The sequence below is a fragment of the Solanum dulcamara genome, chromosome 4, assembly GCF_947179165.1.
Source record: "Solanum dulcamara chromosome 4, daSolDulc1.2, whole genome shotgun sequence".
Lineage (NCBI taxonomy): Eukaryota > Viridiplantae > Streptophyta > Magnoliopsida > Solanales > Solanaceae > Solanum > Solanum dulcamara.
The window spans coordinates 24,680,487-24,708,246 of NC_077240.1; the positions used below are offsets into that span (position 1 = coordinate 24,680,487).

Genomic DNA, 27,760 nt, shown 5'->3' on the forward strand with positions numbered 1-27,760 from the left:
AATTTCTTTTTAATTTATATATGTATTAGTTATACAGATTTCTAAATTATAAAAAAAATATTATATTTGGTATATTGAATTTTATACCTAGCAAAAAAATGCTACTAAACATAATGCATATTACTTATGTATGATTTAATACATGAATAACTCAATTACTAAGCTTTGACTCAAATATTGTATTTGCACTTGAAGATTCACTTAATATGTATAAGTAATTTATCAAGAACCTTATAAACTATCGCTTTTAGAGAATTCAATTCAAAATTATAAACTCAAAATTCTAGCTCTCCTTAAGTAAAAAGACGTGGATTCGAGCCCTACAAAATGAAAACATAGTAAAAAATAATTTATTCCTTGGTGAGTCTACCTGATACAAATTTAAATTAGTCGAAACCAATCGATTTCGATTATACATGATTAACCCATACTCTCCAAGTTCATCGTTTTCAATTAGGTATAAATTAATATTACTACTAATAGTGTAAACAATTCTTGCATGCTCTCTTCTATACACATTACCAACTAGTGATCTTTGTGGGAGTGGGGAAAAAGTGCCATGAAGAAGTTCAAGTGGCACACTAGTGAGCTTTTACCAAATATTCCCCACTCTAATTATTCCAAACCAACTTTGGTGGGATGGTTGAGATTCCTCCATTCTTAATTAAAGATTTCAAGTTCGACCTTTTGAAAATGGAAAAAATTATGTTGAGAGTGTCGTCCTCCAAAATGGGTCCTACAATATAGGTGAATCTAAATTTAATTAAACTCCAATACGAATATCAAACACCAAGCGAAAAACTATAAAAAAAAACAAAAAATAATTCCTACATAGGGAGTTAGGTACTCCTAATATTTTTAAAAAGTTACTAACGATCTACTATAAATTAGCTACAATTCTCCATGAAGTAGTCATCATCCAATCAAGGCATTTATATATATCCCTGCTTCATACGTAATTTGTATTCTGTAGGTGCAGGAAGCTTCTTTTCTTCAAGATTTTCATCAGCCAGGTAATTAAATTAAAGCATACAGTTTGTGTATTCATTTTCTGTGGTACTATTCAACAAAAAAAATAAGTCTACAGAAAAAATAGAAGATTTTTGAAATTTGTAATATTAAAAATATCACGTTTTTTTTAAAAAAAAAGAATAGAATTTTTTTATGGATCTAGTAGTATTAAACATGCCACATTTTTGGCAGAATGTTTAAGTCTCTCTAAATTTGATGTGTTTTATTCAGATTCATTTTAAAATATCTGTAATTTTAATTACCCTCTAAACTTGGCTATTTGATATAGCCTTTACCCATTTAATTAAATTGAAAAATCTCTAATCAACACTCACAACTATCATCGCTAGCTATTATCATCTTCAATTTTCATATATTTTCTTTTAAAAATATTTTATTAATACATTATTCAATTAGTTTAGTATTTTATTTAAATTTATTATTTATTAATTTTTAAAATAAAGAGGAGTTTATCAATTCAAATGTTGAGGAAATAAATAATCTTAATTCTTTGATATTTAAATTTAATATAATATTTTGATTATATGAAATATACGTTTGATTATCCTTATTCTCCTCCCCAACTAGGAAAAAGTTTCAAGCAAAGCATCAGTTTCTTAATTAAGAGACTTCATAGAATTTTGATGGTATGTTTGGCAAAGTTTTTGAAAATAAAATCTAATTAGTTTTTTAAAATTATTTATTTTAGAGATTTCGGTGAAACTGCAAAAAGTAATTTTTTTTGTCTGAAAGCACTTGCAATATTGATCAAATACAAATTGCTATAATTTAGTCAAATACAAATTACTAACAAATATTTTTTTAAAATAAGCAGATTTTAAAAATTTGACCAATTGAAGTACTGACATTCTTTGTGTACTTAATAGCAAGCGGAATCTATTATTGAGAATGGAAACCGTTGCAAGGTCCAACAGTCTTAAGTACGAGTGCTTGTTGTTTGGTATGTTTTTTCAACTACTTGGTTACATTACTGTGTATTTATTATTCGAATTTCAAGCATAACGAAAATTTTAATGCACTGAATGATTTTCTTATCAAAAATGTACATTTTTGTTTTCCCCAGATATGGATGACACATTGTATCCTCTTAGCTCAGGTGTCAACCTAGCTTGTCGCAAGAATATAGAAGGTACTATACTTTATATTTTATCATGTATCAATTGTAAATAACCAATAAAATTATATTTCATGATCAAGGAATTATAATATATAATTGATTGTCTAATTAATTAACATAATTCTTTTTTTTAATTTCTAGAGTATATGTTGCATCATCTGAATATTGAAGAAACTGAAGTGCCAAAGATGTGCTTGGAACTATATAGAGAGTACGGCACAACAATGGCAGGCTTGAAGGTAAAAAAAATCATCATTTTTAGTTTGTTAAAAAGAGAATGAAATGTTTCTGTATTTTAAAACAATTTTCCTTTAAATTAATTAACTTCTCATTCTGACCACATGATTTTAGTAATTTTTATGGTTATACAAATGTGCTATGTGTTGGGGGGAAGAAGCACCACAACTAAAGTTTGATATGATGAAAATAATGAAAATAAATTGGACACGAGAATTTTACGTGGAAACACCTCTAACTGATAGAAAGGAAAAACCACGGGGTAGAAGAATCTCACTATAATATATGGAGTACACTGTTCTCAAATACAAGGAGAAAACAACAATTAACACTTCTCTCTTGTAAAAGGAACAACTACTAAAGAGGACACTCAAGACTACAATATTTATCTTGGTGTATAACTCTCTTTTTATTCTTACTCTCTCTTTCTGGGATGATTTAAATGAGGGCAGGAGACCCTCTATTTATAGGAGAATAAAAACGCGTAAAATTATTTTACGCGTTTTCAAAACGCGTATGTTCAATTCAACAAAGGAAGGCTGCAACAAAGTCATTAGGGAGGCAGCCTTTTTGACTTTGTTGGCCTCCCTTTTTGACTCTGTTGGCCTCCTTTGTTGACTCTCTTTCATTCTCCCACTTGAAGATTTAATTGAGAATCAATTAAGTCTTCACTCCATCCTTTCTACCCAATTACTGTAATGTTACGTTTCTGCTAGGCCAATAGAAGATCGACACCATATAAACTTGTTACTGTTGATCGGCTTCGTAAACATATCTGTCAGGTTGTCATTGGTGTGAATTTTCTGAATATCCACACTGCCTTCTTCCACCTTCTCACGAACAAAGTGATACTAGACTCGTATGTGCTTTGTCCTTGAATGAAATGCTGGATTCTTTGCAAGATGCAAAGCGCTCTGACTATCACAAAACAGAGCAATCTTCTCTTGTTTGTGCCCGAGCTCCTCCAGTAACATCTGCATCCATATTGCCTCTTTGCTAGCTTGTGTAGCTGTTACATATTCTGCTTCCGTCGTAGATGTAGCCACGATAGATTGCAGTTTTGAAACCCAGCTTACAGCTCCTCCAGCAAGAGTAAACACATAACCTGTGGTGGACTTGCTTTTATCAAGATCACCTGCATAATCTGAATCAACATAACCTTTAACATTAAAGTCTGATCCTCCATAACACATTGCAACATCTGAGGTACCCTTGATGTATCTTAGGATCCTCTTAACAGTATTCCAATGCTCTTTACCAGGATTAGCCATGTATCGACTGATCACTCCCACTGCTTGTGCAATGTCAGGTCTAGTACATACCATGGCGAACATTAAACTTCCCACTGCTGATGCATACGGTACTCGAGACATCTCCATCCTCTCTGCTTCATTGCTAGGACTCATACTTGAGGATAACTTGAAATTAATAGGAAGTGGGGTAGAAATTGACTTACAGTCTTGCATCTTGAAGCGTCTCAAGATTTTCTTCAAGTAGTTCTTTTGAGAAAGCCAAATCTTCATATTATTTCTGTCTCGGTGAATTTGCATCCCTAGAATCTTGTTTGCTGGTCCCAAATCCTTCATTTCAAACTCCCTAGCCAACTGTGCCTTTAATTTTGTAAGACGGTCTTTGTTGGGGCCTGCTACCAACATGTCGTCAACATACAACAGCAAAATAACAAAATTGTTATCACCAAATCTCTTGTAATAAACACAAGGATCTGAACTATGTCTGTTGTATCCAAGGCTTATAATGAAGGAATCAAATCTCTTATACCAACATCTCGGCGCCTGTTTGAGACCATATAGAGATTTGTTCAACCTGCAAACCAAGTTCTCTTTTTCCTGTTCTTCAAAACCTTCTGGTTGGAGCATATAAATTTCTTCTTCAAGTTCTCCATGAAGAAATGCAGTTTTGACATCTAACTGCTCCAAGTATAAGTCAAATGTAGCACACATCGCCAGGACCACTCGAATTGTTGTGAGTCGAACCACCGGAGAAAATATCTCATTGAAGTCTATGCCTTCTTTCTGAGCGAATCCTTTCACCACCAATCTTGCACGATACTTCTCCACTTGATCATTACCATTGCATTTGATCTTGTAGACCCATTTGTTTCCAATGGCCTTCCTTCCTTGTGGTAATTGAACAAGATCCCATGTTTTATTTTTATGAAGAGCTTCAATTTCTTCTTGCATTGCTGCCACCCACAAAGATGATTCTTGGCCTTTCATAGCTTCTTGAAAGGTTGAAGGCTCTCCATCTTCTGTTAGTAGACAGTATGCAATATTACTCTCCATAGAATAATCTGAGTGCCAAGCTGGTTCTCTTTTCTCCCTAGTTGACCGTCGAACTTCTGGAGTTTCGATCTCAGCTTGCTCTTGTTCTTCGTGCTCTGGTGCTGCTTCAGAAGAAACTGGAACTTCTTCTATTTCTTCAACTTCAACTGTAGTAGTCTCTGATTTTTCTTTTGAAGTGTTACCTTCTTTTGCTTGTATCTTGTTTTCAACAAATACAATATTTCTACTGATTACCACCTTGCGGGCTGTGGGATCCCACAAGCGATACCCCTTGACTCCATCAGCATACCCTAAGAAAATGCATTCCCTAGATTTTGGATCCAACTTTGATTTTTCTTGGGTGTTGTACATAATATAAGCAGGACTTCCGAATATATGTAAGCGAGAATAATCAGCTGGTTTTCCTGTCCACATCTCCATTGGCGTTTTCAGATCAATTGCGGTTGATGGTGACCGATTGATCACATAACAGGTGGTTTTGACTGCTTCTGCCCAGAATGGTTTTTCCATCCCTGCAGTTGCCAACATAGCTCTTGTCCGTTCCAACAAGGTTCTGTTCATCCGCTCTGCTACTCCATTTTGTTGTGGAGTATATGCCACCGTGAACTGCCGTTTAATACCTTCTTGTTTACAGAAGTTATTAAATTCATCACCAGTGTATTCTCCTCCATTATCTGTCCTCAAACACTTGATCTTTTTCTCAGATTCAAGTTCCACCCGCGCTTTGAATTCTTTGAAAACTGAAAAAACATCTGCCTTCCTCTTGATTGGATACACCCAACTTCTCCTGGAGTAATTGTCGATAAATGACACGAAATATTTCGCTCCTCCTAGAGACTCCACCAGTGCTTGCCAGACATCAGAGTGAACCATATCAAGTATTTCCTAGCTTTTAGCAGAGGAACTGCTAAACTTCAGTCTATTTTGCTTACTGGTAACACAATGCTCACAAAAGGGTAGTGAAACCTTTTTGAGCCCTGGAAGAAGTTTTTGCTCAGCAAGAATCTTCAAACCTCGTTCCGACATATGGCCAAGTTTACGATGCCACATCATCGTTGATTCTTCAAATGAACTTGCTGACGCGGTTGATGCTTCTCCTTCTTGGTGTGTTTCACCTTTAAGCACATATAGATTTGCAGCAAGTTTTTCTGCTTTCATCACTACAAGCGCTCCTTTAGATATTCTCATGACTCCACCATGAGTCTTATACGAATATCCATTATCATCTAGTTGTCCTAAAGACAATAGATTCTTCTTCAAGTCTTTTACATGTCGTACCTCCTGGATGGTGCGAACTGTGCCATCATACATCTTTATTTTGATGGACCCAATACCAATAACATCAAAAGCATGATCATTTCCCATGAACACAGACCCTCCTGAGATAGGATTATATTGATGGAACCATTCTCTCCTGGAAGTCATGTGCCATGTTGCTCCTGTGTCCATGATTCAGACATCAGCGAAACGTTTTTTGCCTTCATTATTTGATATTGCCTCACTACATAAAATATTGCCATCATCCGATGTACATGCAACATTCCCTTGAGCATTTGATGGCTCAGGGTTTTCACTCTTCTTCTTGAACCGACAATCTTTCTTGAAGTGCCCTTTCTTGCCACAGTTGTAGCACTTGATATTCTTCTTACTTCTTGATTGAGATCTGCCATGATTGTGACTCCCACTAGGGCCACGTTCCGTTGGTCTTCCTCTCACCATCATCAAGGCTTTAGTTTGCTGTGAACTTGCTTGTCTGTCTTCCTTATTTTTGCGCCGATTTTCTTCTTCCAAGACAGCGGCTGTAATTTCATCAAAAACTAGACTGTCTGTATTGTTCGTCAGGTTGATGATGAGTTGATCATACGAGTCAGGCAGACTTTGAAGTAGAAGCTCCGCACGTTCAGTCCCCTCTATTTTGCAACCCAATGTTGTAAGTTGCGAAAACAGAGTATTCAAAGTATTGATGTGTTCAGTAACTGACATGGACTCTGCCATTCGAAGAGTATACAATCTTCTTTTTAAGAAGATTTTATTATGTAAAGACTTGGCCTCATACAACCCCGTAAGAGTATCCCATATTTCCTTCGCCGTCCGCTTTTCCGCCACACTAGACAACACTTGATCAGCTAGTGCCAAGTGTAGATCAGCAACTGCATTGCTGTCTATGTCGTTCCACTTGCTGTCATCAACAAAGTCTGTGGGCCTGCCTTCAATTGCAGCTAAGCAATTGTCTTTTCTCAGTATTGCTTTTATTTTCATTTTCCACAATGAGAAATTAGTCCCATTGAATTTCTCAACGTCAAACTTTGTTGTATTCGATATTGTTATTTGCTTCACACCCTTCTAGATCATTTCTGAATATTTTGCGAACAACCGTGACAAACTGTACCGTCACCGAAATTTACTATTCATGTGAATAGTACTATTCACCGAACTTTACTATTCCTGAAAAATTACTATTCACAGATAGTACCTTCGCATAAAATAGACAAAATAACCGAGGGCTCTGATACCACTATTGGGGGGAGGAAGCACCACAACTAAAGTTTGATACGATGAAAATAATGAAAATAAATTGGACACGAGAATTTTACGTGGAAACCCCTCTAACTGATAGAAAGGAAAAACCACGGGGTAGAAGGATCTCACTATAATATATGGAGTACACTATTCTCAAATACAAGGAGAAAACAACAATTAACACTTCTCTCTCGTAAAAGGAACAACTACTAAAGAGGACACTCAAGACTACAATATTTATCTTGGTTTATAACTTTCTTTTTATTCTTACTCTCTCTTTCTGGGATGATTTAAATGAGGGCAGGAGGCCCTCTATTTATAGGAGAATAAAAACGCGTAAAATTATTTTACGCGTTTTCAAAACGCGTATGTTCAATTCAACAAAGGAAGGCTGCAATAAAGTCATTAGGGAGGCAGCCTTTTTGACTTTGTTGGCCTCTCTTTTTGACTCTGTTGGCCTCCTTGGTTGACTCTCTTTCACTATGACATATTTAATTAAGGCTGCTCGTTTCATATAACTTTATTTCTTTCTTAATTTTCGTGCCCAAATATCTGCATGCATGCAGGAGCTAGGGTACGAATTTGACAACGACAAGTTTCATGAATTTGTGCATGGAAGATTGCCGTATGAGGTGCTAAAACCTGATCCACTGCTCAGGAACCTCCTACTTTCCATGCCACAGCGCAAAATTGTAATTACACTTTTAGCAAAATTTCTAGCTTTTCAGGCTACTATAATTGAGGTAGAGTAGACCGATGATCTTAGTCATTTGACCAGCTATTGAAAAAAAAGTTTGCATCTGCTTCCCTTATTATATAATCGGTCCCATCCCTCTCCAAATCTAACATGGTAGTTTTCCATCATAGAGCTAATTCATTCAGAATTCAGTTGATTATTTCTATAGAGAAGGCAGAGCGTCCTTGGCTTATCATTATAGCACATTGGACTTCGACGCTACTACAACGCTTCGCTAACTCGAAGCGCCTTGCTATGAGAATCTAGCTTCGCTAACTCTCGACTAAGTTTTGAACCTTCGTGCTGACCGCTTGCTTGCTACTTATATGATTATAAATTATTGATTTGGTGAATTAATTAGATATTCACAAATGGGGATAAAGCGCATGCAATTAGAGTGCTGAGCAGGTTGGGTCTGGGAGATTGTTTTGAAGGTATTATATGCTTCGAAACTCTGAATCCTACCTTGGAGGATACTGCTACTATTTTATGCAAACCTTCCCTCAAAGCAATGGAGGCTGCTATTCGAATTGCAAACCTTGATCCAAACAAAACTGTACGTCATATACTTTTCTCTCGTCTATTTTTACTTGTCAACTATATTAATGATAAATGTTCACTTTTACTTATTTAGTTTAGAAAATCAAGAAATAATTTATCACTTAGTAATTTATAGTACTTATTACTCAATCTCTTTAAAAAAGAATGGTCTAGTTTAACTTGACACGGAGTTTAACAAAACAAAGAAGACTTTTCAATCTTGTGGTCCTAAATTAAAGTTATATCAAATGTACCAAAATATTGTTTAATCTTGTGGTCTTAAACATCCTACGTGGAAAACTGAAATTAAACTGTTGTTACAAAGGGACTCATTATTTTTGAAATAGACTAAAAGAGAAAGTATGTCATTCTTTTTTAAACAGATGGAGTATTAACTATAGTTATTTCCCAAAATATTGAATTTATATATTCAAAGGATGATATAGTAAAATTGTCATTCTATCTTTTCCTATTAGTTGTCATATTATTTTTCACTGCCATTTTTTTTCCATTACTACTTTGATTTGTTATAAGTGATATGCCATATAAATACTGCACAAGTAAAAATAAACGGAAGAAATAATAATTAATATCATGAGTAATTTAATTTGTTCCTCCTCGAGTTTCAGATTTTTTTCGATGATAGCGCTCGAAACATAGCAAGTGGTAAACAAGCTGGACTGCACACGGTTGTTGTAAGTTCCACCTCCTTTCAAATTATGTTTAACTTGATTATAATTTTATACATATTTCTTTATATGATCAAATCTCTTTACTTTTATTTTTGGGGCGCGCTATTTGCAGATATTTTTTTGGGTGCCTTTATACAGTAAAAATTAATAAGTTAGTGTACATAAGTTGAGCTATCACCTTAATAAACATGTTAATTCTCTCCTATATATGTTTCCATTTTTCTAGTAATCTTGCTTGACTCTGATCCTTATATAATTTTGGCTGATAATCAATTCATGAGTTAGCTTCTGAAATTGAGCTTAGACTCAATATTCACTATTTATCAACATACCTTTAACCGAGTACGACTATTAAGAAAATGCTTGAAAATATCAATTGTTCAATATTTTATTGAGAAACATGTAGGCTATATATTTTGTCTTACACTGGACAAGAAAAGATAGAGAATTTTTTTTTCTATTAATGAGTAAAACTTGAGTCATATGGAACTCTTTCTATGCTACTACTCCATTTACATTTTAACATTTATTGTACTTTTAAAGTTAGGACTTTAAAATATACAATTTATTACAAATTTAACTATATATATAATACTGAATTCGCTTAAATCGCTAGATGATGACTATTTTGGTGCAGGCGGGGAGCTCAACTTTAGTGGCAGGGGCTGATCACGCCTTGAGGAGCATACATAACATAAGAGATGCCCTTCCTCACATATGGAAGAAGAAGGAGATTTCCCACAACAAATTATCCAATCCAATGCCTCTGAATTAACTGTTGTACAAGCATAAACGTGCATCAAGACTTTAATTTGGTGAATGTCAATCAACGATCTACGTAAAATAAAATAAGCACAATGATGTGCTAGATTATGCATTGAATTTATGATAGTAGATTTATAAGTGTTTGTATTTATTCCAGAAGAAATGAAATGAAAAATATGAAAAAGCTAAGATAAATATTGTATGAGGTCCCTATCTGATACTAGATGCAAATGCATCATATATATATATATATATATATATATATATATATTGGATCCAGAAAAAATGAAATGAAAAATATGAAAAAGCTAAGATAAATATTGTATGAGGTCCCTATCTGATACTAGACGCAAATGCATCATATATATATATTGGATCCAGAAGAAATGAAATGAAAAATATGAAAAAACTAAGATAAATATTGTATGAGGTCCCTATCTGATACTAGACGCAAATGCATCATATATATATATAGATATTCAATAATGTGTTACATTTAAAGAGTTGTATTAAAGCAATTACTCTAATCTACAAGGAGTTTGAGTTTCTTGCAAATTGTTATATATATAAATATTTGCTCATTTGTTGTAAGTATCATTTCAATTTGTTGTAAGTATCATTTCAATACGATTTGGAAGGACCATAATCTTATAGCCAAATGCCAAAGATTAAGCTTAACAACCTAAATGCAAAAACAATTATACACATTCATCAATTATTCAATTTCACGAGTTCAAACGATTCCATGATAGTAATATATATATATATATATATATATAAAGTTAATTAAAAGATATAATTACCTTTATTTTCCCCACGAATTTTTATATAAAAAACAATGTTTATAAAATTAATTAAACAAAGGAGAACATTACTAAGGGCATATTATATTTGTCAAAAGGTAATTTTTTAAAGTATGAATTTAATAATGTAAGGTAAAATGATAAACCTCAAGAAAAGTACATGTGATGAAACAAAATCCGAAAGAAAGACTTCTGAAATTATTTTAATAAAAAAAATATGATCTTAATTGTTCATTTTTCAAATTTAAAAATATTATTTTAATATTCAAATATGTACAATATATTCATATTCACACTTACAGATTGAATCTTTAAAGAACAAACGAGCCCTTAGATAATTCAAGCTTAATATTGTTCTAATCTTAAAATTTACTTCAAGCTAGCGATGCAAACACTATATATATATGCCCCTATGTTTGATATTTGCTTAAGAAAAAAAAGAAAGACAATAATATTCTGAATAAGAAAATAAATGTATACTGGTAATACTAATTCGTTTTTTTTTAATTGACAAATTTTATTATTCGAGAATTAATTTGACTGATCTTCAAAATTAAATTGAATTCGATAATTTTATATTTTAAATATTTAAAAATTATATGAAACATACTAAAATCTGAAATCCTTCTCATATTAATATAATTAAAAAATACATATTATAATATTAATCAAAATTTATATAGTTTAATTTTCAAAAATTAAAACATAACAACTAAAATGGAATATAACTTTTCGTGTTTGATACCCAACGACCTCAATAGGAGTATTGATTTTGCGCTGGCGTTAGGTATGGGCTATGGCTTGATTTGTGGCATCCTCTACATAATCGTTAATCGTTATATGGCCGCACAAACTGAATTCTCTTTTCATTTGCTTTAATTTACCGCACATACAATTTTGTTTCCTGTTTTCCTTTTGATTAGTTTTGCTGCATTTCACACGCCGCGCGATTCTTCATTCCAATAAACGAAAGATCAGTTAACGCATTTATGGTTCGATGGCATTCCTCAAAGATGTAGCGAGGCTTGCAGATGGTTTGTCTTTGGTCGCCAAAGAGGCTGTCAACCGGCAACGGCGGAGTGACGGAGGCAACAGCTTGCAGTCGTTGATTAAGAAGACTCTTCTCTCCGCTACCGATTTAACTGGGCTCACCAAAGGCAAAGTTCGACAGTTCGATAAGGAGATCGATGCAAATTCTTCTGTACGTCCTGATTCGAATAAACAAAGTGTCGTTTACTTCACTGATGAAAAACCTAGCACGTCTAGTTCTAGTACGTTCACTTCCGAGCCCCAAATCGAACGTCATTTTGAGCCGAAGGAAGTTTCTGCTGCTGAATCTCATGATAATGTAGAGCCTCCGCCTCAAGCTGCTGGGACAACTTACGAGGGTGATCCTCAGATAGATTCAAACTCTTCTGAAAGCAAAGCTGCCGAAGTTGTTGTTCCTGCTACTCCGCAGCTGAAAAGGCAGAGGAAGCTACGGGAGAGGAAAGTGCCGACGACTTCTTTCTCTAGGGCGCTTGGGTAAGTCATCCATTTCTTCATTAGTACTACCTCTAGCTGCAATTTTCACTGGCTGATTTCCAGGACCACATCACTGAGCTAATTTTTAATTTCAGTAGTCTCAGAAAACAGCCTGATTTCATTAATTTTAAAGATTGTTACTGTTGTAAGATTTTAGGTTGCTTGTCTTTCACACCTGAGCAGAGGATTGTTTCACTATACCATTAATTTCCATCGTCTTTGCTAGTTTTCTTCTTTTCCTTGCTTGCTACGAGTTAGGACTGATGTTTCTGTTTTACTATACAATCTCTTGATGCTTGTTATGTTCTTTTTGGTAGAATTTAAAGTTCCCTTAGTTACTTCCTGGTATCCCTGGTTAGTTCCCTATGACAACTGCACACATCCCCGTTAGGGAAGTCGAGGACATTTTAAAGCAGTTTCTTCGATTCAATACTTCTTATATGTCTAGTGAATAATTTCATAAGTCATAAATGCATGTTTGTTAGTAGTTTACCTTGTGTTGGTGAGGTTTCTTTTGTTGTTTATTGTCGACTCTGGACAATTTTATAAGCTAGAATTGAGGTGTACTATATAGGTCAGATTTTTCAGACAATTGCATGTGTAACTATGGCATCCGGGTCAGCTTGCACATACCTTGACTAATTACACTGGGTACTTGGGTAATTTTGTCCCTCAAGGTTTGGAAAGACGAGAAGAAATCACCTAGTATTTTTGCTTGTGCTGGGATCTGAACATAAGACCTCATGATTCTCAGTTGCATGTGTAAATTGTCAGAGTACATGCAAGCCTTTTTCTTTGCTTGGAAGTAAATCACAGAGAGGCTGAAGATTTTGCTTACTGCTATTGCATTAACATTTAGGCTGTCATAGTCTTTTTAATGCTAGATGTTTGGAAAAATATATAGCATACACTTAAAAAAGATCTCTGTACTCTCTTAGTTCATTCTACTATTCCATTAGTTTCCTCTTTCCTATTTGAGCTGGAAACCCGAGGTCTCATTCTAAGTTTAAGGCTTTTAGAGATCTTTGGTTCATTGGGTACTTATGCTTGACTTGATATAGCTTTATGGTGAGGGCCTTAGAGGTTGTACTCTTCTTGGTGCATTATGTGCAGGCAAATCAGTGAGTGTCATGCATTGTTATCATATTATGCAATTGTAAGGCTTTTTTTTAACGGAAGAAAAAAAACTGTGCCTCAATCCCTAGCTCTTAAGGGAATGGAAAAATGTGTCCACAGAGCTAGGCTGAATGACCACTTTCTTGTATATTAAATTTTTCGACCAAGCTAGATATTTCATCCTTTTTTGTTATCCCTATGATTTTTCTCTTTAATTAATAATTTGCATGTAAAGAATCAAGATGCACCAGAAGTTGCTAGTATCAAGAACATCACTTTCTCTTTTCACATGACTTGGACTCTTAGATTGAACAAAACCTTAATTTTGAAGGTTTGCGGGCCTTGGAGCTGGTCTTGCTTGGGGTACACTTCAAGAATCTGCCAAGAGGCTTGTTTTTGGTGCACCAAATGTGCAAGGACAACAATCTGCTCTATCCCCCTATCTGTCTGAGAGAAATGCAGAACGCCTGGCTCTTGCATTATGTAGAATGCGTGGAGCAGCTCTAAAATTGGGGCAAATGTTAAGCATCCAAGATGAATCTGTGGTTCCGGCTCCGGTAAATATTTTGAGTCCCAAATATGCCTTGAGAGTTATTTTCTCTTGCTTGTACTCCCTCCATGTATTTTGGCTTGTCATAGTCTTTAACTGATGGATTATGAAGTGTTAATTTGATTTGTATTTTATACTTCTTGTAGTAGATGAAACTACTAAAGTAGTAGTGAAAAAGTAGATTTGCAGGTGAAAAAATCACATCAAAATTTTAAATAAAATTGTTAAATATATTTAAATTCCAAAGATGTGAAACTTATAGGAACATGTTTATTTTTAGAAGTGTGTCAAACATTCAGGACTGAAATGGAAAATCTGCCATATAAATTGGGATGGAAGGAGTAGTTGTTTTTAAGTAGTATATTTTCATTGACAAAAGTGTCACCAACCCTATAGACGATATGCACTCAAGTGAGCACCATACAAGACCGTTTTTTTCCAAGAGACTCATCCGATACATCTTATCTCCTCCAAATATATAAAGAAAAAGAAGCCAGATATTCTGAATATGAATGAATTTATTTCTTTCCTAGGCAGATCTCAACTATTACGGTGGTACCTGATTGTTCAAAATGCTCCAAAACAAGTGATATCTATGAGATTCCTTTTTTTTTTTTTTGTGAAATAGTGAAGTTTATTAAATGCAGCACAAAGGTTGTGCCTGTAATCTGTACGATGCAGCAAACATGTAAAGTGAAATATAGCCCTTTCTACCTAAGTTGCCCAAACTCTTCACTTTTGATGCTGCACTCATGTCGACACAACATGAGTGTGAGTCTGGGATTTGTACCGGGTATGTTCAATTGATTTTGGGTACTTTGACCAAAATCGATGGAGGATTTCGAGATAAATACAATGGTTTCTGAAATCAAAACAAAACCTAGCGTGAAATCATAATTTAGGCATTTAATTTTTTATTGTTAAAAAATACTTGGATTAGAGAAGTCCATAACCAGAAGGTGCTTTAAAGATATTTACAGGTCAACACACTGTTGAGATTCCGTTTTTTTTTTTCTTGTGAAATAGTGAAGTTTATTAAATGCAGCACATCCTTCTCAAAAAAAAGAAAAATTCCTTCTCAATAAAATTAAATGCAGCACTTGTGCCGGAAATCTGTATGATGCAGCAAACATGTAAAGTGAAATATAGCCCTTTCTACCTAAGTTGCACAAACTCTTCACTTTTGGTGCTGCACTCCTGTCGACACGATGTGGGTGAGTCTGTGACCGATATGGTCAATTGATTTTGGGTACTTTGACCAAAATCGATCAAGAATTTCGAGACAAATACAATGCTTTTTGAAATTAAAACAAAACCTAGGGTGAAATCATAATTTAGGCATTTGTTTTTTTATTGTTAAAAAATATTTGTATTAGAAAAGTCCGCAACCAGAAGGTGCTTACACCCTGTTGAATGTGCAATGAGCTCAATATGTCTATCATGTCATCTATATCATTTGCAACAACCATGTTACACAAAAAAACAGTAAGGAAATACATTTGTACATAATAATAATTACAGATTCAAACTCACTCTCAAAAATTTGTGCATTCCTTTCCTTCCCAATAATCCATCATAAAATCTAGGCATATTTTTTTGAGATAAAGGATAATTGTGTATTCACAAAAGGTTCATCATCCAAAGAATGATGAGAATGGTCACTTACAACCCACATGGGTCAAGACAAAAACAATAGAAACATGTCTATAAAACTTCACAATGTTACTATGAAATCAACAAAAAATTCAATATCCCCCACCACATCCTGTTTACACCAAAAATAAAGAAGACTAAGGCAATTCATTCTGATAATCTGAATGTTCTTACTTTTGTCTTCAAAGCACCTTGCATTCCTTTCCTTCCATAAAGTCCACCAAGTGCATGCTGGGATCAACTTCCACCAATCTTCCTCTTACCTTCTTCTTCCAATACCTTCCCACCCAATCTAGGCATATTTTTATAGCTCTACTTTTGGATATTTGAATTATTTTTAGCCGAATCCATGTGCCTGTATCCAGATCTAGATCTGTACCCCGAATGCTAAAATACTGATCATGAAGGATCTCACCTTTAGATTTGCACCCGTATTGAATATCCACACTCGAGTCTGTGCAATTCAGTTTCTAACTTGCAAAAGCTTAAAACAGATTCAACTTCATTTACACATTCCAATCTTACACCAAAAGTAAAACAAACATATACAATTAGCTTTGATCATTGGAGTGGAATTGTAGCTTTCCTCAAAACACCTCTTGTTCCTCTCTTTTCAATCCATCAGATGCAAGCTGATATTGTGTTTCAAATCTTCCAACTCCTGCTTATTTTACCAGGCATGGTCCATTTAATGCCCCAAAAGTTCCAAAATAGCTGCCAAGTCTGATCGCTAATCAGACTGTGAAGAAAAAGACGACTTATGGTTTCTGCCTTTGTTCCATAGGTAGCACCTACTGCAAAGTACAAATCCGCTTTTCCTTAAATTATCATGAGTTAAGGTTGCCTCTTTATCATATCTAAGGTGCTTTCCATTAGACTTAAGAAGGTGCTGGACTAGAGTGTTTCTATTTCACAAAATGCTTTTGTAGAGGTCTGACAAATTTTGGATGCATGTTATGGCGAACGAAGTGGTGGATTCTAGGAGAACGCAAGGAGTGTCAGGTGTGTTGTGCAAATTTGATCTTGAAAAGGCCTATGATAATGTGAATTGGAGGTTCCTAGATTCCATTATGCTACAAATGGGATTTAGGGAAAAATGGAGGAAATGAATTTACTTTTGCATCTCTTTGGTGAGATTTTCTTTGTTGGTGGATAACCTATGTGATTTTTTTTGGAAGTTTGAGGGGTTTGAGACAAGGGACCCTCTATCACCGATGTTTATTGTAGTGATGTAAGATTTGAGCAGGATGATGGATAGAGCTATCTTGGGGGAATACTTGAAGGGTTTCAATGCTGCAGTTAGGGGCGTAGGTAGGGGTGTGTATCGGTCGGAGTCGGTTTGATTTTAAGTATTATCGGTTCGGTTTATCGGTTTTCGGTTTCTAAATACGTTAAACCGATAACCAAACCAATAAGATATTTGTTATCGGTTTTTGGTCCTTAATGGTTCGGTTTTCGGTTTAACCAATAAGAAAATACTTTTAAAACAAATATACGATTTCTGGAGCCGCCGTCGTAGCAACTTGCATACCCTTGCCGCTGAACCTAAATTGGCAAAGCCTAAAGGGTAATTAAATATTAAATACTAAATACTAAATAGTATGATATAGTGATTAACTGATTATATATTTATATTAATATTTTTTGTTTGATATTTGTATATGAGAGAAAAACTAAAAAATTAAATTAGTAAACTGTTAGTCTTAATGGGTTATCGGTTTACCCAATAACCAATATTATAAAACCAATACCGAACTGATAACCCAATAATTATTTTTTATAAAACCATTAAATAACCGTTAACCCAATAACTCAATAACAATAAACCAATAACACTTTTTTCGGTTCGGTTTATCGGCCGATTCGGATTTTGCACACCCCTAGGCGTAGGGGCAATATTTGTGTCTCATTTGTTTTTTGTGGATGAAACCTTGGTTTTTTGTGATACAATTGAGACTCAGTTGGATTATTTAGACCAAGTGCTTACTTGGTCTCTGATGGTGTCAAACCTTACGATTAATTTGAGGAAGTGAGAATATTCCTATTGGGGAGGTGGATAACATTGTATCGCTCGACCATGTTTTGAATTAAAGGGTTGGGGATGTTCCGATATCTTGGAGTACCATTAGGTGCATCGAACAATTAAATGGTGTGGAATCCAGTTCTTTAAAAGGTTGAAAAGAGACTTGCAGGGTGGTAGAAAAGAGCATACTTTCATCCACCCCCACTTACTACATGTCTTTTTTTTCTTGCTCCAACTTCGGTTTCTGAAAAGTTGAAAAATATTCAAAGAAATTTCCTATGTGACGCGGCAGGTGGGACTAGGAAGTTTCACTTGGTACAATGGAAGACCGTCACATCTCCTGATAAATGGGAGGTTTTGGAATTAAAGATTTAAAGGGTTTTAACAAAGTTTTAATAGCTTTGGAGGTTTGGTGCGGCGGTACAAGCTTTGTGGAGGGGGTTGATAACTGATCAATTTGGGATTATGGTGTGGGAACGTAGTTTTGAAATATGAATTCCAGAGTTTGTAGGAAATATCTTGCCAAAGAGACTTGACAATTCAACAAATTAGGGAGACACAAGGTGGATACTTTTTGGGACGTGAGATTTAGAAGGGAATTTCAAAGATTGGAAGGTGGCTGAGTTTCAAAAATTGTTGGCCTTACTAATCTTGATGTTTGGTGGTCGATGGTGGGGCCTAGGGAATAATGGAGTGTTTTCTATGAGAAACTTTTGGTCGCAGAGGAACGTGTTTTTCCATGTAATGCAATATAGATTCTAAAGGGCTGAGAACGGGTGCTTTTTCACTTGGCTAGCTAGAGGGGTCATTTGACAACGGAAATTCTTAAAAAATGGAAGGTTGTTGCGTTAGTTGGTGCTAAATGTGTAAGGAGGCAGGTGAGGTCGTCGATCATCTTCTTCAACATTGCGGGTTGACTATGAGGTTGTGGTAGGATATGCTTGGGTGGTTTGACACTCCAAGGGGAATGCCAAAAACTGTGAAAGAATTGATGTTTAGTTGGAAGAACGGGAGGAGGAGAAGACGAAGGGCTTCAAATGTGGTTAAACTTGCGTTAGTGTGGGTTGTTTGGCTAGAGAGAAATAGGAGAGCTTTTAAGGGGGTAGAGTCGAGCTTATCTCGGTTGAGTGGTAGTCTCCACTCCCTTATTTTCTTTTGGTGCACACAGAAAGTTCCTTGTTGTATAGATGATTGGTGGAGTTTGTAGAAAATCCTATTTTGTACATTCTTTGCCTTTTGGTATACTCCACGTATATGCTTGTGTATGACCATGTTTATGAATGAAAATACATTTACTTGATCAAAATAAAAAGAAAAGAAAAAGGGCTGCCTCTGTAGCAACTAACCATGTATCACTTAATGGAGCTTTAGATTTCCGTATTTGTTTCCATGGCCATGGCCTGATCTGTTACTTTTCTCTAGTTAGCACTCTGTTATGTTACTTGACAGTGTATAGGCCTCTACTTTGTTCCTTCCTTTTCAGTCTATACTTCTCATTAGAGAGAACCCCTGAAACACCCAATTACACTGTAAAATATGTTAAATCCAGCTTTCTGAAAATATTTAACTATTCTAAACAGCAGCAGCTAATACCTAGAACTTGCAATCCGTGAGGTGTCCTTTATTTGCACATATAGCACCAACTTATATGGAATCATCGTCTTTTCCTCAAGTTTCAGATAGTGAATTAGAGTTCAGTGTCACTGTCCAAACAAAGAATGCATTTCCACCTGTATTTTCATAATCCAAATTATTATGTTAAAGCTCAATCTCCTTTTCAGTAAGACCTGGTAGAAGGATTTAGCTTTGAACATACCGTTTGTTTGCTTTCCTTTTAGCTTGTCTATTGTTCTTCTAAATGGGCCAATGTGTTTATAGGTGTGCTAGTTTCATGTTAATGGACAACTGGGTGTTTAAGAATTACAGTTATTGGCTAAAGGAGAGTATGGACTATAAGGTGATATTTCATCAAAATGGTATGCATTCCGATATATATCTTGCACGTCTATCCATTTGGGTTAAAAAGATTTCTGGTTTCTTCCAGATCTGCAAGCGCACACAATAGGAGACAGTAAAGATACTTTGTTTTGGTTATAATAATAATCTGAGAGCCTTCCTCTGTAGTTTATTAGAATTACATTTACCTATCCCACTTTGTTAACTCGTAATCATTATTTTGTGAATAGTTGAGAAAATTAGACGCAAGTGGTAATCGAAGTGGTAAAATATGAGAGAGAATTTGCTGTCAGTTCAGTTTTATTTCGAAAATGTGCTTTTTCTCTTTCCTTTTTTTTTTTTTGTTTTGGGTTGGGATGGGGTCAAGGTCAAGGCGGTGGACATGGTTGAGAGGGAGGATTTTGACATTATTCTGTCTCGCGAACAGTGATTTGATTGAGGATGAAGAAAGAGAAAGAGTAAAGGAGAATATAAAGTTTAAACTTGTTAGAGCTGGAATTTAAAGTTGTGTGACAAAGACCCTGACTTTTTCTTTCTGTTTTATCTACCCTATGCAAGGGCCTTTCTACTTCTGACGAGGTTGTGGATTTCCAACCATTGATGTTTATCAATTTTGTTTGCTTTTGGTATGAATGCTTTTAGATCTTAGCTGCTTTGGACATTGTCCGTCAAGGTGCTGATGTTATGCCTAGTAGTCAGCTTAATCAAGTATTGAGCAGTGAGCTAGGTCATGATTGGTCGTCGAAGTTGAAGAGTTTTGATTATGAGCCAATGGCAGCAGCAAGTATTGGACAGGTAATCACCATGATGTTCTCTTGTTTCTTAGTTGCTACTTTATTCTGCAGATGCTGCTTACTATCATCTTTCTTGTATGAGATGTATCATTATGGTCATAACATCTTTTTTCCCTCAAAATGTTTCCCGTACTATTAATTTAGAGAAATACTGGTAAACTCGTCGTGTTTCTTTAGTCTAGGATTATCAACAGTTGAGCAATTTTTCCTTCAACTTTAGTCATTCTAATATTAATTTGTCTAGTTTAATTGCAAATAAGTTTTATAATATTCAAAATCTTATGATCAGTTGTAACTTTGCTTTTAAAATCATAAAATCCATTTTAAGCAATGTCCTTATATTAGTATTAGAACAGCTTAAAGTACTATATTTTTTTAATAATAAAAAGAAACATCTTAAAGTACTATCTCTACTTCTATCTTTCTTGATATTTTTTTTTGATAATGTTCCATCTTTCTCGATATAAGTGAGAAGTTTTATATTGAATAAGTGTTACATTTCTATTTGTGTGAGTGGCGAAATCTTCCTAATTCACGCCAGTTGATCTCATTTGTGCAGTTGAGATTGACTTGTTTATCTAATATATTATTTAGCATCATTTAAAATTGTAGTAGACAAAGTAATAATAGGATAAATGGCACTGCCAGATATAAATAAAATACTTTTGGAGTTACTACTCTCAATTTGATGAATAAAAAAGGAACTGTATTAACATAAAGAGTGGAATGGATATAAAGGATTTGTACAACTGGCGGAATCATCTTTGGATTTGAGGTATAGTTGTTGATATTGCATTCTGTTAATGCATATGGTTCGTATACACGTGTAGGAAAGGTACTTAATCATTTTTATTTACTAAAATCTAGGAAGACCTTAGAATGAATTGACCGCTGTTAGCTTCTTTGTTTGCCAACATAAAGATTTCTTAGACAAAAGCATGGACTGCCAAATACCTTTTTCCTTAGTGCTGAGGACTTAGGGAATCCTTATTGCTGAACATAAAAAAATTCATAATCTGACCATATTTCATTTTCAATAACTGAATGATTGTTCCCTTGCATAAAAGAGAATGGTAGTTGAAGCGATTTTAAAAAAGAAGAAGAGATTTGATACATTTGCTTGAAGGCGTTATTCATTATATAAAATGTTTAGTTATCTAGGACTGTGCCTAGGTATTTGCAGCTTTAACCACATGCTTACTACTTTTAAACGATGTCCAGGTCCATCGGGCTTTCACAAAGGACGGCATGGAGGTTGCTATGAAAATACAGTACCCAGGTGTTGCTGATAGTATTGAGAGTGACATTGAAAATGTGAAACTTCTATTAAGTTACACAAACTTAATACCAGAGAAGCTGTACATAGACAATGCTATGAAGGTAGACTTATGTGTTTATTTACATAAATCCCTGCATTAGACGTTTCACCCATGGTTCGTATAATGTTCGTATTATTTAAAATAAGGGTAAGCTAATGTGACCTATTTAAGTGGTTCTCCTAGCCTGAATGAGGTGGACCTTGAAAATATTTTGAAGGTAAATTTACCTGTTTATCAGTAGAAATTCTGGCATTTGACGTGTCACCTGCAGTTCTTAGACTGTAACTTATGTTTTACTTTAATTGAAAGAGGAGGATAGAGTGGAAGTTTAAGAGGACGGTGAGATCTATTTTACCCATTTTGGTTACGAAGTACATGAATATGGGAATCAAAATTAAAGGGAGATATTACCTATCCATTTCAACCTAAGACTAGTCTGAAAGATGATGGAGAAGAGATGAATGACTTTCATTTCCCTTTATTGTAAAGTAGCTGGTGAATGCTCACTAAGGGAAGTGAAATACAATGCTACTTTTTTTTTGATGAAGTTTCACAGTTGAAGTGCAATTTGGTTTCCAGTTTACATTTGGGAAGCAGTACCCTGCAAAGACACTAAATTGATGACAACATGGTTCAATGCTTTTATACTGCAACTTTGATGAAACATATGTGTTTTATTTGTAAACCCAGGTTGCCAAAGAAGAACTTTCTCGTGAATGCGACTATGAGCTGGAAGCAAAAAATCAAAAAAGATTTGGCATATTATTATCAGGCACAAAGGGATTTTATGTTCCAGTGGTCATAGATGATTTGTCAAGTAAACGAGTACTGACTTCAGAACTTGTTCCTGGTAACTGCTTTAAACTTTAGGTTACTTTTTGCTCCAACCATTTTCAATGTTTAGAAAATACCAAAAATTAAACATTACAGTTGGTTTCCTTTCATCACCTGATGTATTTGGCGTAGGGTCCATCAGATTATTTGGAGTTCATTCTGCAATTGATAGTGCTCTGATTATCCTTTGTAGGAATTCCAATTGACAAGGTGGCGTTACTGGATCAAGAGACTCGGAACTATGTCGGAAGGAAATTGCTCAAGCTTACTCTGATGGAGTTGTTTGTTTTTCGCTTCATGCAGGTACATTGTTCATTACAATACAAAATCACTGGGTACAATTTCTAGCCTATAAGATCCATGGATACAATTTCCTTGTTGTTCTAACTTGTGTACCATTAAGTGATATAATCCTTTATCCTTCCATTCCCCAGTAAGAAAGGTTGCTGAGAGAGTGGTCCAGGGAAGTCCCTGTAGGCCATCTACGGGCTCGACGTTTTATATTACTCCCTGGTTTATGATTTCTTCCTAATCTGTACATTACTTGACAAATATAACCATACCATGCTACGCTAAACAAGGGAGCTGAGAGAGTATCCCAATGAGCAAGGGGCAAGACCATCATGCATGGGTTCACATTGGCCCCTATATCTCAACCCTCACGTCTCTTGTTTCAACTGCAAGCTTTAGAAACACACTGGGAAACTTTCCCTATGCAATTTTAACTTTTCTATCTCAATGATCTCTGAAATTATAGTCATCTTATGCTCACTGTCGGAATATTTTATTTAGTTCTTTCGATATGTACAACTATGCTAGGTTTTAGCTAACATGATTCAAGTATTGGTTGAGAACATAGGAAAGTGAATAACCAGAATAGGTGAGGAAGTCCTAATACTGTGTATCCCTGCCTTAAATCTAAGCTGCCAACGAAGGAGAAAATGGAGCTTTCGGAGATTTTTTTCATGAAAAGCAAGCACCAAGAAAGATGGTTGTCCATAATTGCCAGTTGGAAGAGGAGCTGGACAATGATAATGACGTTGCCTCAGAAGAACCTCTCCAGGTATGCAAAAAGGAGACTGAACTTTCTCTTTTACCGTAAGTGTGGGGAGGGGATGACATGCAAGGTCCACAGAGAATACAGATGGTTATGTCATTTCCAGAATGGTTAAGAAAGAATGTCGTGAGGCAAGGCAAGCAAATAGGAGCTGATCTTGAAGGGGTAGCAAGGAAAACGCCTTTGCATGTCTTTGTGGAGATTGATTTGATAAGGAAAGGGAAGAAAGGAGGAGATGCATAGCAAACACATCCACAGATTGTGCTAACAAAAGGGTTCTAGGGAACTTAAGAAGCTAATTTTTTGATTTTATCAAAAAAAAAAAAAAAAAGAAGCTGATTTTTTGATGTTGATTGGTGATATCAAAGAAAGGAACAAGGGCAGGCACCACATGATAGACGACAAATAAAAGTCAGTTTGGTCAGTCGGAATGTGCATGGATGGGTTAAACAGTAGACAAATGGAGGGCTGACCTTTGCTGCTTACAACTTGCAAGAGAAACAAATGGAGAATTGAGGCATGACAATCAACAAGGGAATCTAGGACAATAGATGGGCAAATTTTGCATGTTTCAGTAACTAAGACTCGCGGAAGTAACAACAACAACATACCCAGAAATTCCACAAGTGGGGTTTGGGGAGGGCAGAATGTACGCAGACCTTACCACTACCTCATGGAGGTAGAGAGGCTGTTTCCAAAAGACTCTCGGCTCAAAAGTCACACTTCCAAGTACAAGAGAAAAACAATATATATATAGCATAATGAAAAAAAAAATAAAAAAAAATAAAAAAAAAAATAAAAAATAATAAAAAAATGCAATGCAAAATTTATAAGACAAGAACAATTACTATAGCAAAGTACTGCGATAATCAAAGGCAATAGCAACACAACTATAAAGGCACGCCTAGACCTACGACCACCCTAAATCGACACACGGCAAGACACCATTCTATCCCTACTAGCCTTCTACCCTAATCCGCGACCTCCACTCTTTTCTATCTAAGGTCATGTCCTCGGTGATATGGAGTAGTGCCATATCTTGTCTAATCACCTCTCTCCAATACTTTTTCGGTCTACCCCTACCCCTCCGCATAGCCCCCAAATCCAACCGCTCGCACCTCCTAACTGGGGCGTCGACACCCCTCCTCTGAACATGCCCAAACCATCTCAGTATCGCTTCTCTCATCTTGTCGACCACAGATTCGCGGAAGTAACAAGAATTGAAATAGGAAAGCAAGTAAAGATACAAATTTTATCTAAAATAGGCAATAATTGAAGATATAATTCAATTACCTCCTATAATATGATTCCACTAAGCAACAAACTATAGAACGTGACGCATTGAATCTAAGTTAGGCAATAATTGAAGAAAGAAATCAATTACCTCCTTAATTGGGAATCCTAAGGTTCTGGGATACGAGCTTTAAAATAGTCCAGAGGAGGAGAAGGAATGACTTCTAAGACCATTTATCTTGGAGGAAGTAAAGGTTTGAGAAGTCATGATGGTGACAAAGCTCCAGGCCTCGATAACTATACAATGCAGTTTACCTGAAGTGCTGGTAATTGCAAAGGAGTATATGATGAATAGTCAATTGCCAACATGAGAGAGTTGAAAAAAGCTTCACATTACTCTTATACCAAAGAGAAGTGATGCCAAGGAGCTAAAGGATAATGAGCCTAAAAGTTTGGTTAGAGGCATATACCTTTTAGAAATACAATTCCACTATAAGTATTTTCTTTTGAGGAGCAACTTATATCCTACTTTGCATTTGGAAGACTTCGTAACTGTAAGTTTCCTTATTAAGAAACATGTTTTTCATCATTAAAGTTAATTTTTTAGGTACAAAATTTGGAAATGTAAGTGTTACTATATGATTCTATGATACTAGTATCTTCTTTTTACCCTCAGGACGGGTTTCTGTTGAAAGAGTCTTTGTTGATAAACTATGTGGTGGTATGGGAATATGGAAACTACACCCGAGAGAAAATTTGCATGTCGTTTATTAACCAAATTTGCATCTATCTATCTATCTATCTATCTATCTATCTCTCTCTATATATAATCTCTATCACATTGTGAAAGAAGAAACAAAGGAAAAGGAAAAAACTACAAGCATAAGAAAATTCATGAAAAAAGCTTCCCTTTTCTTCCCCTAATGTTGACTTGTTTGAAGCAGACCGATCCTAACTGGAGCAATTTCCTCTATGATGAATCTGAGAAAACAATCAATCTCATTGACTTTGGAGCAGCTCGTGACTACCCCAAAAGTTTTGTGGATGATTATCTTAGAATGGTAAGATGTCTTTGCTTACTTGAATTGCTCTTGAATTTATTTTCATCTATTTACAAGTTACAGTTATGTTTCACTGGACAGCTCAAGGAGAAGCTTTAAATATTTACATGGTTCAGCCAAATGACTAGTGATATGTCTTTGCCCCACTTTGGAACTATCAGATCTACATAAAAACTGGTGCTCAAGTTGTAGTGGTCTTATCTCTGATCTCAACTAGTGTTTATTGGCGTTGGAAGCTTGCATGTTTTTTGCCAAGTTCCTTAAAAGATTATATATGAAACATTCTTTCATTGTCATAAGTTACCAGTACCTTTCTGTAGTAGAAGCATAATCATCTCTCGCAAATTACAAATTTAAGATCCACTTTGACTTTAGCTTTAGGTTGTAATACATGGCTGACATTGAGTCTTTAGACCTAGATGAGCACGCCCATTATTCTTTACTCTGAGATACTGATCTATCAACAAATCCAGGTTTTTGCTTGCGCAAATAATGACCGGGAAGCAATAATAAATTTGTCTCAGAGGCTTGGTTTCCTCACAGGAGAAGAATCTGAAATAATGACGGAGACACATGTTCAGGCAGGTTTTGTTGTGGGGTTGCCATTCTCAAAGCCTGGAGGGTATGATTTTCGAGCTAACAATATTACTCAAAGCATTTCAAATCTTGGGGCTACAATGCTGAGGCACAGGCTGACACCGCCTCCTGAGGAGGCTTACAGTCTTCACCGTAAGCTTTCTGGAGCTTTCCTCGCTTGCATAAAGCTTGGGGCTGTAGTGCCATGCAGGGAGATCTTACTTGAAGTGTACGAGAAATATGAGTTTGGCGAACATGATAGTGTAAAATTTGCGAGCGGATCAGAGTGATGTTGGAGATGCATCTTCCGCATTGTAAACTGTCCGTTGGATTGAAGGATAAGGCAGAAAGTCCTCAAGAACGAGAAAGCCAACGAAAAGGCTATTCATGGTCTGAAATGCATTTAAATGACAGTTTCTGCAGCTCTATTTGCTGTCCCAATGGCTATGCCTACATTTAGCTCAGCCTATGTATACCTAAAGTCATGAGTGACATATATTGATTTATGGTCCTTCTGGCACAACTTGCTGAAGTTCGTTCCTGCTTTCAGGAACTGAGGAAATCTGTTTGGAATAATACAATTTGAAACGGGGAAGATATACATACACATTTGAGGTTTATGTAATTATAGGAAAATTTAAGAGAAGCAATTCTGAAAATTGTACTATGCACTTTAAGCATTCTTTGTCTTCAATAAAAGCGGTATTAGTTGAATTACCTCAAATGGAATTAATTGCTCAAAAGAAATTGGCTTTGCCTATGTATTAATAGATTTATTTATGTAAATAATGCATGCATAGTCTATTTAGATGAAAAACAAATGCGAAATCTAGCAAAATGGACTACAATGACAAGTTCGGATCTAATTGTAGCTATTATTTATGGGGAAAAGGATAAATTTTTGCCCGGACTGTCTCTATTTGGAGGTGGCCTTTAATTTTTGCCCTTTAAATTTATGGTCTTCAGTTTTTGCTCTAATTGCTCATTTAATGAAATGTGTGAGCTAAAATACTTTAATTATGATCTAATTTTTCTAGGTAAATGTGTTCTTAATTCACTTCGTAGTAGAAAGGAACAAGTAAAGCAACCTGTTTCCATTACTTAGGCAAAAATAGGCATAACCTAGTATATTTGATTCATCATCCTTTATAAATTATTAATAATCAATTGATTCCCAATAATCTTCGATCAGGTCATGAACTTCCTAACGGAGCTTTCCTTTTTTCATTAAATGGAGAGAGATTTTGCATTTTTGTCCATGAAGTATAAATACTCAATTCGGCGAAAAGTGAATTAAAACTACGAAGCCCAAACATTTT

General features: G+C 35.3%; 2 protein-coding genes across 2 annotated transcripts; both read left to right on the forward strand.

Annotated features, from left to right (window-relative positions):
• The first annotated feature begins 918 nt into the window (after positions 1-918).
• On the forward strand, positions 919-10,173 carry LOC129887063 (uncharacterized protein C24B11.05). The gene is given in 9 exon segments (XM_055962017.1): positions 919-1,013; positions 1,899-1,972; positions 2,096-2,161; positions 2,291-2,388; positions 7,776-7,901; positions 8,307-8,501; positions 9,115-9,180; positions 9,815-9,896; positions 9,899-10,173. Coding segments are annotated over 8 exon segments (756 nt in total). The 5' UTR covers positions 919-1,013; positions 1,899-1,920; the 3' UTR covers positions 9,970-10,173.
• Positions 10,174-11,498: 1,325 nt separating this feature from the next.
• Positions 11,499-27,158, forward strand: LOC129887064 (protein ABC transporter 1, mitochondrial). The gene is made up of 8 exons (XM_055962018.1): positions 11,499-12,269; positions 13,717-13,942; positions 20,210-20,362; positions 21,583-21,741; positions 22,371-22,530; positions 22,708-22,817; positions 25,749-25,865; positions 26,339-27,158. Exons 1-8 carry the CDS (start codon positions 11,743-11,745, stop codon positions 26,729-26,731), a joined length of 1,845 nt encoding a protein of 614 aa, XP_055817993.1. The 5' UTR covers positions 11,499-11,742; the 3' UTR covers positions 26,732-27,158.
• Positions 27,159-27,760: the final 602 nt, after the last annotated feature.